General features: G+C 36.4%; 1 protein-coding gene across 1 annotated transcript in view; it reads left to right on the top strand.

Annotated features, from left to right (window-relative positions):
* The window catches only part of LOC111144433 (tankyrase), a 205,557-nt gene that overhangs the window by 52,785 nt on the left and 138,331 nt on the right, over window positions 1-14,441 (top strand). The window contains exon 3 of the mRNA XM_022498736.1: window positions 10,923-11,018. Within this exon, the coding sequence (XP_022354444.1) occupies window positions 10,923-11,018 (96 nt within the window). The remainder of the gene's footprint in view (window positions 1-10,922; window positions 11,019-14,441) is intronic.

The following is a 14,441-nucleotide window of genomic DNA, read 5'->3' as shown; positions in this document are numbered from 1 at the left end:
TCAGGGTGCTTTATCTTAAATTGTGGCTTGTGTAAGCAGTTAATGCTGATTTCACAGATGTATTGTGGCCTGGTTTAACTCTATTGCAGAAGGTTATGTCATTGATTTCTGGCTCTAAAAATCTGCTATATATAACAGAATAATCTGTTTCTAAGTGACTTTAGAGCAGTGGGCCTTTTAAAAATTTCTTGACTGTCTATATTTATAGGTAAATTTGACAATGGTAACAAAATCTAAGTGGAGGATTCTTTATTATTATTATAATATTTCATACCAAAATTTGATCATAAAGAACTTCTGTGTGAATTCAGTAAATTTTTATTTACTTGGATTAATTTTCTGAGGGAGTAAATATTTTCTAATGTCTCAGGTGTACATTATGGTGATCTCCATGGTATGTCTAGTTACCATTTGTCACCAAAGTTAGGATATTTTTGAGAATCTACCTCACACTGTACTTCATATCCTCGTGACTTATTTATTTTATCACTGGAAGTTTGTACCTCCTAATCTCCTTTGCCTACTATATGCTGGGCACTGTTCTAAAGACTCCTCAAATATTTATTATTTTTGTTATCTTTTTGTCCTAATTAGGTGCCATGTGTTGGGCACCGTTACTATCTCCTTCTTTTTACAGAAGAGAAAACGGAAGAGCAGAGAGAATGGCGTTCTAGGGCCCCAGAACTGGGAGGTGGCGGAACCAAGTTTCTAACCCCTGCCTTCTAGTTCTTAACCACAGCTGTGTTCTTAATTGGTTAACTAAGATGTTTTGCCATAAGTGAAGCAGACTTATAGAGAATTTGATTTTTTTTGAACTTTTTAAAAAAAAGGAAATGCAGTCTTATTTTTTTTTTCCAGTGAGGTACATGGGAAAAAGTAATAAGTAGGTATCTAATTAGACACGAAAGGCAGGTGAAATTAAGTAATGTATCACAGGCATGCTAATCCCAGATATTGACAGAATTCTGATTTTTTGGTGACTTCTGTATGAAAGGCAAAGACTAAAAAAGTTATTAAAAACTTGGGGCTTTTACACAATAAAAAAGCTATTTCTTGACTATTTTACTTCAGAGTCATTTTTATGGTCTCAGCATTATATAATCTGGATCTGAGTTCTTCACCACATATATTTGTTGCATTTTGGTCTAGTCTGTAGCTTTCCTTTTCATGTTCATAACTGTGTCATTTGAAAAGCAGAAAATCTTAATTTTGATGAAATACAATTGATCAAGATTTTTTTTATGGTTTAGGCCTTTTTATCTTAAAAAATCTTTCTGTCTCAAGGTCATAAACATTTTCTTCAATGTTTTCTTGGGTTTTATTGTTTTATTTTATTTATTTTATTGTTTTAACTTTTATATTTAAGTGTATGTCTCATTTGGAGGTAATTTGTTTGTGTCCTGTGAGGTAAGAGTCAAACTTCGTTTGTGTTTTTCCTTTTTCTTGTCTGTAGATAGCAGTTGTTCCAGCATGATTTGTTCAAAAGATTATTTTTTCTTTCCATCATTGTATTACCTTGCCTTCTCTATAGAAAATCAATTGACCGTACATGTGTTGGTCTGTTTTCTTTTTTGTTGATCTAAATATCTGTTTTTATCCCAGTAATTCACTGTCATAGTTACTGTAGCTTTATAATAAATCTTGAAATTGGGTGGTATGATCCCTTTAACTTTACAAGTGTAGAATTTCCAACTTGATTCTTAGAGTACCTCTCTCTGTTTACTTTTTCATATCATATTTTCCTTTAATTCTTTGAATTCTTGTAATAATTGCTTTAAAGTCCTTGTCTGCTAAGTCCAACATCTAGGCCATCTTGGGTATGATTTCTTTTGACTTTTGTTGTTGTTGTTGTTGTTCTTGATTATGGATCACATTCTTTTTTCCTTATATGTCTAATAATTTTCTTATCCAGTGGTAGATATTGTAGAGGATGCAATGTTATTTTTATCTACCTTGCTCTGAAAATTTTTTATTACTGTTTTTGCAGAGTTTAGTTGCTGGGAAGTCACCCTGAAATTCCAGATGTTTGGGGTTATGCTCTATTAGTGCATTTCTGTGGAAGGTGTTCCCTAAGATCTTCATCTTAGTGGAACTCGGTTTTCATACTGTCTCCTCTGCAGATCTTGTTGAAATTTGGTTTTAGAATTTATTAGGGTGTGTCTAGATTAGGGCTTATTCTAGGGCAGTTTTCAAGTGTTTTGGCCTTTTTGCATTCTGAAGAGCTTTGTTTATATGGATCATATAGAACATTAGAAATCAAAAATACAAAAAGTTAGTAAAACTGGCATTAATGCAAATAGTCTTTATTATCTGGCTTACTCAGAGTCGGCTGGATTGTCATACCTGCTTCTGTGTGCAGTTATGTTCTGATGACGTAGATTCAGATTTTAGTTGGAAGAGGAAATGTATTTAATAACATTTTCAAATAATTATGAATATTCTCCTTTGATATCCCAATCCAAACATGGCAAGTGGTAGTTTCTAAATGAGTAATTGCAGTATGGAAACAAACCATAACAGAAAACTTTTTATATTCTGTAACATCACAGTAAATTAGTCTGTGTTTCACTTTGAAAGAATTTGTACCCAGACATCATTTTTTAACAGTTTCCGTTGGTCACTTTGAAAGTATTGATTCACTCAGACAGAAATTCCAAAATGTTGACACATTTTAAATACCACATCAAAAAATTACATTTGTTACATCAGTGTTAGCAGAAGAGCATAAGTATTTACAGTAAGTTCAAGTTCATTTAGGTAGATTAAAAATTTTACGAAGTTCTAATTTTTGCTTGAGTGCTTAAATTTTATCATTGACATTTAAAAAATGCCTGCCAGATATCCAAGTCTGAATGACCATAGTATTTCTGTTCATATTTCTTTTCATTAAAAAGGATGCATCATGACAAACAGTGGCTAGTTCAGTGTGTAGCCTCAGTAATCACCCAAGTCGTCTGATTGAGACAACTCTTGTGTCTTCCCACTGGTTGCAGTCCTTCAGGCGTGTTCCAGTTCTTCACAGAGAACATTAAAAAGATGTGAATCCAAGGGTCAAGATTTAGTAAAATTAATGATTTTTACTGTCATTAAGGACATTCTAAAATGAAACTGCTTGTTTTTTCTTTTAAGGTGATTGCATGGTCTTGAAGAATGCATTGATCACTAGTATAGTTGGGTGCCACTGCCTTGATTTGTAGCAAGTTACCAGCAATTTTGTTGCTTTTGCACCATGTGCAGATATTACTACCAACAACAAAACAAGGAAATCAGTGACTTTGTAGACCCGGATTCTCTGCTCTGAGGTGGTCTTTTGTTTCTCAGCTCTGCATGGTGTTGAAGAGGTGTTTTTAGGATCTCTGTGCTTTCTTACAGCCAGACTTCCAGTTTCCCTCAGCCCTACTTCCCCCACCAACCCCCAGCACTTTTTGACCTCAAGTAACTCTGTTTTGTGCTCAACCCAATAGCAACTACTGTTAAGTCTCAGATGGCCTTGTCTTATACAAACTATACAGGCCAGCCCACAGCCTTGTTATCAGCAGGAGTCCCCACACAGACATCTGAGCCCTGCTGTCTGTAGAGTCCCTCCTCTCCACTTTGCCATCCGGCAGATTCCAACCAGTTTATCTACTCCAAATTCAGATCACTTGTCTTCTCAGCGCAACATGCCAGCCGTGTTCTGCTCTGATTCTAGCTGTATGCAGGCGGTTGCCACATTGCCACAGGCAGAGTAGTTGAGTGATTATGGTAGCCACCTTTTGAGTTTCCTTTCTTTTGAAGATCACAGTTTAACACTACTGTTCATCACTGCCTTCAATGAGTTGCTTCATATATTTTGTCCAGTTCCGTAATTATTTACATTAGGAAGAGAGGGCTAGTCTGCTGTTACTCCATCTTGGCTGGAAACCAAAGCCTTCATGTGTAATTTCAGTTTATTGTAGTTTTATTTCTAGAGGTTCTTTTGGTTGTTTTACAAATTTGCCTTACCACTTTTTATAGTTTCATATTTCAGCTTGTCTTTTATTTCATTAAACACAATAAACATAGTTCTTTTTATATTGTAACTGGTAGTTCTTTCTGGTATTTGAAGTTTTTATGAGTCTATTTTTTGTGTTGTTTATTGATGTTAGTTGTTGCTTCTGCATTTTAGATTACCTCTGCTTGGTTATCTTGGCTCTGTGCTGGGCGTTTTGCTACAAATTTATTGACAGGACTAACTTTTTGCCCTTTGATGAAGGTACCTTCCCCTGACAGGATGGGCATATATGTTTTCCAGATACCCTGATGTTACTGCCAATCTGGGACCACCTTAGAATCAAATTCGAGGCTTCAGATAGTTTGGACACCCTGTTTTTCCAATCAGATGTGTGGGTCTGTATTAGGGTGAGTTCACATCACTTTATCCTCATCCTGAGGATAGCCTTTTTTGTGTGGGGACAGTCTTCGTTAGAATTTTTACTTTGAGGGGCGCAGCAATGATTGCTCTTCCCTTTGCCCTTTGAGACACTGCAAGGACAGCTTATATTTTTCTGTATTAGTAATTGCTTTCAGAACAAAGGCAGTTTCCATATACATTTATCCTCTGGATTCCCATTTCCTCTTAGTTTTGGGCTAGTAATTCTTTTTCTTTTTTTTTTTTTTTTTAAGATTTTATTTATTTATTTGAAAGACAGAGATCACAAGTGGGCAGAGAGACAAGCAGACGGGGCGGGGGTGGGCAGGCTCCCTGCTGAGCAGAGAGCCCAATATGGGGCTCGATCCCAGGGCCCTGAGATCATGACCTGAGCCGAAAGTAGAGGCTTAACCCACTGAGCCACCCAGGCGCCCCTGGGCTAAGAATTCTTTATCTCATTAGCTCTTAGATGATTTTAAGAAGTTACATTTTTGTTTCAACTCCAGTTTTGTTCACTGTTTACAGCCTAAGGATTGTTCAGCTAATACTGAAAACAGGAAATTGTGTCATGTAAATTCTAATCCAAATTCAGTAAGCCATACTACTATATAGGATCAGACCATATATATATGTGTGTGTTTGTATGTGTATGTATGTGTATATATTCATGTTACTTGAATTTTCATGTTCACTCTTAGTGATAAATAAATTCTTAATGATTTTTTAAAATAAAATACGGTAATTTATGTTTATGCCATGTAAAATGTATCCTGAGTGAAAAAATAAATGGCTTTTCAAATAATATGTACCATATATAAATATGTACAGCATTATAGTGGTATAATACTAGTATTGTACAATTATTGTACATGTTTCTGTGGGAGAGGCAGTCTGCATATGTATCAACCACAGAATATGTCATATATATCACTTAGAAAAAATGTCTTTTAAAAGCATGTGTGTTGGTGAGAGTCCTATACAGTGAAGATTGTAGTTAGTTAAAATTTGATTCCTTGATATTTTGCTCTAAAATTGGGTTTTATTTGCTAAAAATTATAATGCATATAGTCCTTTTGTGACAATTTTGGAAGCTAAGTCAAATGAATATTAAAGAGTAAGATGACTATGAAACACATTTTGACCTAAACATAACTTCTTTAAAAATTGAATGTTCAGGGTGCCTGGGTGGCTCAGATGGTGAAACGTCAGCCTTTGGCTCAGGTCATGATCCCAGGGTCCTGGGATCGAGTCCCACATTGGGCTCGCTGCTCAGTGGGGAGTCTGTTTCTCACTGCTACTCCGTTTCCCCTGCTTGTGCTCTCTCCCTCTCTCTGTCAAATAAATACATAAAAATAAAATCTTAAAAAAAAAAAGTTGAGTGTTCATTTTGAGGAACAGTTTTAGATTATTAATGTAACTCTAAAATTCATGTAACAAAGCATTTATAATATTAATAGAGGGTTTTTACCTTTTATAGTGAAAATTATACTAAACACTTTTTAATCATTTACCTAAAAGTCTTGCTATGTTTTTAACAGTTTATTTTTTTTTTAAGATTTTATTTATTTATTTGACAGAGAGAGAGAGAGAGAGAGAGAGACAGATCACAAGTAGGCAGAGAGGCAGGCAGAGAGGGGAAAGCTGGCTCCCCGCTGAGCAGAGAGCCTGATGTGGGGCTCGGTCCCAAGACCATGAGACCATGACCTGAGCCAAAGGCAGAAGCTTAACCCACTGAGCCACCCAGGCGCCCCTTGCTATGTTTTTAGCTTGGAAAATTCATACTGTTTCTGTTTCTTTTATCTTCTTTTTTTTTTTTTTTTAAGATTTTATTTATTTATTTGACAGAGATCACAAGTAGGCAGAGGGTGGGGGGGGGGGGAAGCAGGCTTCCTGCTGAGCAGAGCCCGATGTGGGGCTCCATCCCAGGACCCTGAGATCATGGTCTGAGCCAAAGGCAGAGGGTTAACCTACTGAGCCACCCAGGCGCCCCTTCTTTTATCTTCTTAAATAAATTAATAATACCTGTAATTAAATATAATTTATCAAAAAAATAAATATGATTTACATAATAGTACTTTTTATTTTTCTAGGAATTTGATAGGCTTTGTGTACATGTAGGAATATTTTCTTTTTTGGAAGAATTAAAATGAAATGAATGCTTAAATTTAGTAGTTTTGAGAAATGAAACAATTTTAGTTCCTACTGTGTTTGCTGGTCACAGGGTAAAGGCATGAATCTGGCTCATTATAGCTGAATACTTGTACCAGAAATAGGAAAATCACATGTCCTTCTTGCCATGAGCTCTTTTGAGAATGACATTTTGAATTTTGTAATCCTACCTTAGTTTTAGCTATCTGTTGTTATGCCAGCTGCTGTATTTTCTCCATCCTCCTAAACTCAAAATGAGATAAACGGATTTGAGATAAAGGAGTTGAACAATTGGATACAGTTAAGTCGTTTGGGATTCCAGATTTGATGATGACCTAATTGGTTAAAGATAGTGCAAGGAGATTTTGAATGGCCACAGTAGTCTTGAATTTTTGTACTGGGTGTTATTCAGATTTTAGTTTCCTTGTTTTTCTTTCAAACCTTACTTTGTATATTGTTTGTATATTTTGGGAACTTTGCTTCAGACATCTGTGCTACTTTTAAAGGGGAATTTGTTTCATATTAGTGTCTTGTCAGTGTATATTGATGTTACAAGATGGATTTCTAATTGCATTATGTATTACAGGTCATATTTTGTTATTGTTTGATAGCTCAGAACTTTGAAAGCAGAATTTAAAGCAGCGAGAATTGAGAGTTGTTCATGTCACCAGGTCAAGTGTAGACTGACATTCTTGAAAGCCATTGTTGTTACCTTTGCCTGATGTATGTGCTGTTCTTCAGATGTTAGAAAATAGGGAAACAGATCCCCATAGAGAATAGTGTAAAACAGCAATTTGATTGGAAGAATTGCTTGGGAGAAGCTTGGGACGTTTTAGTATATACCCCACAACGTCCATTGATGATGGGCTCAACTTCGAGTTTTGTCAAAGTGTTAGGGTAAATCAAAAATGATTTTTTAAATTTTTATTTAGAGGGTAGGGGAGGAAAAGATTCTACTTGAAGTAACTCTTTTTTTTTTTTTTTAATTAAGATTTCAGAACATAATATTTTACGTCTTTGGCTATCAGCTACCTTAGATATCTAGAAATCATCTACCTAGTCCAGCTCCTTCACTTTATAGACCTGGAACTCTGACCCAGAGAATTTTACATGTGCCCTGGCTCATTGCTTCTCAAACTGTATGTGGTAGAGGACCAGTTTTCTTCCTCTCCAGTACATGGCAGGCCAGTAATTTTGTAAAGTATAAAAATGAAATGCGAGAAAATAATTTTAAAAGAACATACACAATTCTAAATGCCGCCTCTTAATTTCTGTGCTTATTTCAATGTCTGTGGATTGCAGAGACACCATACTGTCACTGCCCAGGGTTGGAGTTGGCCAACTCTGACCTATGAGCCAAACACAGCTCACCCCTTGCTTTTCATATGACCTGTAAGCTAAGTATTGTTTTTACATTTGTTAATGATTTTTTAAAATTTACAATACTAGTATTTTGTGACACATGAAAATTATACAAAATTCATACTACATTGTCCATAAATAAAATTTTATTGGAACACAGCCACACACATTCTTTTAAATATTGTCTGTGGCTGCTTTTCCTCTGTAAGGATGAGGTTGAGGCTGGGATGAGTAGTTCAGAGACCGTATGTTCTACAGAGTCTTATATGTATGTACTATCTGTGAAGATCTGAAGAGTTGGCTCTAGGACAGAGCATTGAATTAGTAGTTAGTGGCAGAGTTGAGAGTATAAACAAGGTCTACATTACAGATGCACTTTAAATATTATCATTAGCTGCTGTGTAATATCAGGCTCGGCGCTTAGCGCCTTTGCATGCCGCTCTGTTCTCATGTAATCTTCCCAGCACTGCCCTTTTATACAAGTCAGAGATTAGCTTTCTTCTGGTTGTGGATGGTTTTATTGCCCCCCAAACTCTTGATTCTACTGAGTTTTGTTTTAATTAACTGCTATCCAATTAATTAAAAATGGTTGAGTATTTTCTAATGTGGATTTTGTAGTCAGCATCAGGTTCAGAAAATGCAACTTCTTTTTCCCTGCTGCTGCATTACTCAGCATGGATGTTTCTGCGCATTCAGGTCTGATGGAAGAAATAATGGGACTCAAAATCTTTAGAAAACAGATATTTTTAGTAAAAAGATTACCCTTTAAAAGTCACCCCAAATAAAGCAAAACTGCAGCTGAACTGTAATGGCAGATTTCTATTGTAAAGTAACAGAGAGATAATAGGTAAAATACCAGCTACAACAAAAAAGATTGAGGTTTTGGATGACTTTCGGAGGAACAAGAAGGCTTTCAGATTTTTGCCTCTACCTTGTAAGCTGCACAATAAAAGCTCGCATCGTATTATTGTCAGGTCTTGTTAAATTAAGATACTGCTTTACTTGATTAAAAGCAGGTTCTGAAGTTCTCCAGGTATGCATTAAAAATCTCTGCATTTCAGGGTAGCTGTTACTTCCTTGTTTTCCTGCCCTTTGCATGCGATCAGTCAACAACTCAGTAAAGATAAAGTGATAGCTGTCACCTTTACATTTGATACACGAGTCTGCTTCATGATAAAGACCCTTTACAAGCCAGACCTTCATGTTGGGGTTTCTTCTTGGAATCAAAAACCAAAAACTGGGGCACCTGGGTGGCTCACTGGGTTAAGCCTCTGCCTTTGGCTCAGGTCATGATCCCAGGGTCCTGGGATCAAGCCCCGCATCGGCTTTCTGCACAGCAGGGAGCCTGCTTCCCCCTCCTCCCTGCCTGCCTCTCTGCCTCCTTGTGATCTCTGTCAAATAAATAAATAAAATCTTTTTAAAAAATAAATAAATAATAAAAACAAAAAACCAAAAACAAAACAAAAACCCCACAAAACTGTTGCCATGAAAGCTTATTCTCGCTGATGGAAGAGTAACTACAGTTAGATACTGTGATACTTGCTATTTTATTCTACTTACTGTCGAGTCAGTGTGCAAACATCTGGAAAATAATTATGATTGCTTACATTCCGGGGTGAAATAATATAGAAGCGCTTGGCAAAATCTCTCAGCCACGGCTTGTTTTTACTGTCCCAGATCTGAAAGTAGCAAAGATTTAATGCAAGAGGTGCTGATGTGTACTGTTCCGGCAGGTGTGTCTTAATTCTAGATAAGGCTGATCCTTTGTACGTTATAATAAAGCTATTGACTAGATGGCTTGTGGATAAAAGGAAGGAGAAGAGCTTAATAAACAGTAGGACTTATTCCTTAGTAAAATAGGAGGATTGCCTTCCAAATATTACAAAGGAATGTAGGTACTTGGGATGTCAGTGAATGAAAATTCAGGACTCATCAACAGTAGTAGCTCAGATGTTTTTAGACATTATATAACAGGTCTCGAACTACTTATTTGAATTTAATATTTCTGCTTTGTTTTAAATGTATGTTGTTAGGCTAGCGGTAAGTAGTAACAGCTACTGTTCTTCTCTGGAGTACACAAAATTGTAGCTATCCGAACTGTTAGAATTTCTAACTTGGAATTGAACCTTGCTTGCTTGGACGAGTTTTTAACGTATGTATTAGCTTAACCATTGGTTGGGTAGCATTACAGCAACACCCCTCTCACCCCCGTACACTCACATACCAGATGTGGTTGAGAAATGTTTTGGATTAATAAATTACTCCATCTGGATTTTACTTAAACAAGTGCTTCTGTCTTTTGGGAGCCTCCATGGCTAAGGATTCTCTGTAGCCACTTTCTACTGAATATAGCATGTGCAACACTCATTTCTTAGCATATATTATAGTGATTGAGTTTCTGTTCCTAAACATTTTTTATGGGAAGAATTATTGTGGAAGGCAGTGCTGTTTTGCAGCTCAACTGCAGGGGACTAGAGTTGCATGCATACCCATGTCTGCTAAACTTCTTGGAAGCAAGCCAGTATGTTATGGTGAGTTTCATATGTAAGCAGTGAGCCACTAAAAGGCTTGCACAGTATTACAACTATTCTGAGCAGAGGAAGCGTTAGGAAATTCAGCAGGAAAGCAGCAGCAAGCAACCACAGTGGTAGTAAAGATAGGAAGGTTCACGGGTTGCAGATTTCATGGTGCGAGGCAGTGAGCACACAGCTTCCCATTCTGCTGCCCGAAGGAGGCAAACCCAAACCGTCTAATGCAAGATTTTTCTAGTTTCACGTTTATGATGTTAAGTCATGTGATAATACTGTACCACAAGTTGCCAACTTTGCTTTACTCTAGAGAGGATCCTTTGCTGCAGTGCTTTTTTTCCATCTTTCTGTTGCTTTCTTTCTTCCTTTTTTTTCTTGAAAGAGAAAAAATCGTGCAATGTATGTTTATGCCTACACCATGCCGAGGCGACACTTACCAGTAAATAATCTCTGTATCCCTGAGGTAAGATACTGTTTCTGCTTTCCCTGCACAGTGCTGCTGCAGCACGGAGCTGATCCAAACATTCGGAACACTGATGGGAAATCAGCCCTGGACCTGGCGGATTCTTCAGCAAAAGCTGTCCTTACAGGTAAGCAAACAGAGAGCTACCTAATTATTTTATCTATGGAACTACTGGCTTGATTTGATAAAATTGGTACACGCTGCATTTTATTTTCCTGCTGGTGAAGCTCAACAAATAGATATGCCATTACCTCTACTTTATTAGTGATTTGCTGTATTAACTGTCTCATTAATTTCTATGCCATCCTAAGCAGAAGCAGTAAGACTGTTTATTCATAGGATTTCTGAGAATTACAGCACTAAATGATAACATACAGTGTTCACTCATATTTTAGTCCTTTTTTATGGTTTAGATCGTAATTTTCCTGTGCCTCATCTTCTCAGTGGATTTCTTTTGAAGACCTTCACCACTGAGCAAGCAAGGGCATTTGTCTTACTTTATAAAAGTAGTTTTGATCAAAAGGACAACCTGCTGCCTTATTACTCAGGGGAATGGTTAAGTAAAATATGATGCTGCCCCTCCTTTGCCCTTCTGTTTGTGTTTTTACCCTGTCTCCTCACTTTGCCCGAGATAGCTGAGTACTTTGTAGATGAGGCAATGCAATGTGTTGCCTTTTCATTTCAGATCATGAAAATTTGGGGCTTAAGTATTGGTTTTGATTAAGGCAGATGTCAAGAACCAGCAAAGAGGAAATGCTAGACTAGAAAGGCTGTCTCATAACAATATAGAAAATACTGCTATAAGTAGTACGATGTTGAGTACCTATTTTCATTGATCTTCATTCTCAAAATGCTGCATTGGATCTATTTTTGCTTTTATCCTTAGCATCCGAGTTCTGCCTTTGCCTTCTTTCACTTAACTGACCTTTGTAATTTGGAGCCCTTTTGTCACTGCAGTGCTAACAGTATTGTTTTAGGTTTTGTGAAAGTAAATGACTTTTACCTTCCTTTTAAATTTGCCTGTGTTTGAAGAAAATAAATCTTACCTTCGCTTTTAAGTTTCGAGTACATGCTCTGCATTTTTATCAGAGATTCTGAGGTGAATGGAAAATGTTTATATATAGAAAGCTTTGAAAATACGTGGAATTTTGCTTAATTGATCTCATAGGAAGTCAACGTCCCACTATGTTAAAATTAAGATGATCTCTGCTAAAATAATATGACTTTTCTCAGTTAATTGATGAAGTGATTTGGTCAAGTGAATTTGTTAAGTGATTTGGTTGCTGAATCAAGATAACATCCACTAGAAGAATAAAGCTATTTTAAACCACTGTAGATAAGAAGAAATTTAAATATAATTATACACTTTCAAATAATGAAATTAAAATATGTTGCCCCAGGCCTCCTTGGTTCTGCAGCTCTTTCTTCTCCTCTTTTAGCAAGGCGGTGGGCAACAGTAGCAGCCTTGGAGTGGTCTCTGCCCGACGGAGACACAGCGCTTATTCGCAGTACCAGAGGTGCCTTAGAAATGCTGACCAAGACGGTCTCTGTAGCTGCGTGTCCTCCCTCTGACCTTTCCTTCTCTTCAACCCTCAGAGCCTTCCTCGTCCATTCGTGAGATTCATTTCATGTGACACTGTTTTTAGATCCACTTTCAGTTTTTTGAAAGACAGAGTTTAAATATAAAGTAGTAACAGCAAGAAGCTATCTCCTAATTTGAAACGATTTCTGGGGGGCTATATCAGCTGCTCTTAGTTTGCAGAAGAGCTTTGGCATCATAACTCATGGAGACTAGGTTCCTGGAAGACAGATCCCCTATCTGTTAAACTCGATTTGAAAAGTGTCTTTGCACTGTGCTTTGCTGAGACGGAAGATCTTAACTCTTCTTAGTCATAATACTGAATTCATTAATTGTTCTTTTCACAAATATTTACTTTTTTAGAAATGACGTATAACTTTTCAGATAGGATTTAAAAGGAAAACATCCTGGCAAGAGTGAATTTAGTGGAAAATATTAAGCTAGTGATATTTACACATTCATGTTACATGATATAGAGAATTAATGCTTAAGGGAAATACATTCTAAGATGTTTCTCTGCCATGCAGGTTCTCTTCTAAGCATTTCTTTCGAATGGAATTTATAGAGGAAGTATTTCCAAAGCTAAATTAAAATGATAAGGCATTGATTTAAAGAAAAGTCTTTAGAAAGGAATGCTTTAATTTAGAGTTAGTAGAGATTATTTTGGGTGAAGTGTTGTTCTTTATTTTTATGCCAGGTGTAGTTGTAGCATTGGTACTTACCTTGAGAGTAAACTTTCTGTTCTTAATATTTTTCTTCTTTGGGAATTTAATTCCTGAAGATGACTTTGTAATATCTTTCATGTTACTGCTTTTGTGCATTAGCCAAAACTGTGTACAGGTGTATATGTTTATTCCTTAAAGGAAATTAACAAAGTGAAAGTCTCTTTTTACAGAGTATTTTGAAATATGTAAATGACTAATAACCCCTTCTGCATAAAGAATGCATGGATTTCTGTAAAGCTGTGTAAAACACATACCTTTAGTTTTATAGGTAAGGTACCCCAGCAAGAGCCATTTGCTTTGGATAGTGCACTTAGGTATTTCAAAGAGAATAATTAGTTGGAGAGACTCATCAAACTCTTCGTTGAATTATTGTGCTAAGGTAAATGATACTGCTTAGAAGAAATCTTAGGGCTCTTGTTTTTTGTTAGCCGTTCTGAAGTTTTGGGCAGTAAACTAAAGGATTTGGAGGTGGTTTTTTGTTTGTTTGTTTGTTTTTAGGAAATAAGCATATGAAAAGTCTAAAATAGCCCATGTAAATTTTATTTTAGATCAGTGTGGGTATGTTATGATTTTGGATCTTTAAAAATTTATTTTGGCCGGGGCACCTGGGTGGCTCAGCGGGTTAAGCCTCTGCCTTCAGCTCAGGTCATGATGTCAGGGTCCTGGGATCGAGTCCCGCATCGGGCTCTCTGCTCAGCGGGGAGCCTGCTTCTCCCTCTCTCTCTCTCTCTGCCTGCTTCTCTTCTTGTGATCTCTGTCTGTCAGATAGATAAATAAAATCTTTAAAAAAAAAGAAAAAAAAAAAGAAAAAAAAATTTATTTTGGCCTTTTCCCCCCTACTTGTAAGAAATACATTCTTTGTAAAAATTAAGGAAAACGGGAAAAAGTACAGAAAAGGGAGAAAAATCATTCTTAATTCTACTACCTAGAGAGAACATTTAGGTATATTTTATTTATAAGCACTCTTTTCTGAACACACATACCCCACACTCTTCTTTCTCTTTATTGAAATCAGCCTTATGTATTGCATGCATACTGCTTAATAATAATTTTTTTAAAAACTTAGTTACATGGATATTCCCAAAAAGCATTACGTATTCTTTTGCAATATGAATTTATAATGACTTTATAATACCCTTCTGTGGATCTAGTTTAGTTTTTTGAGCTAATCCTCTAGGGTTTACCTTTTAGGTAGATTGTTTTCATTCTTCATGCTTCACTGTGAATTTTGAGCCCTTTTATCAAT

Source organism: Enhydra lutris, unplaced genomic scaffold (assembly GCF_002288905.1).
Source record: "Enhydra lutris kenyoni isolate GAN:26980312 unplaced genomic scaffold, ASM228890v2 scaffoldscaffold11, whole genome shotgun sequence".
Lineage (NCBI taxonomy): Eukaryota > Metazoa > Chordata > Mammalia > Carnivora > Mustelidae > Enhydra > Enhydra lutris.
The sequence above is the reverse complement of the archived record's forward strand: the minus strand, read 5'-3'. Positions and strand labels throughout refer to the sequence as shown.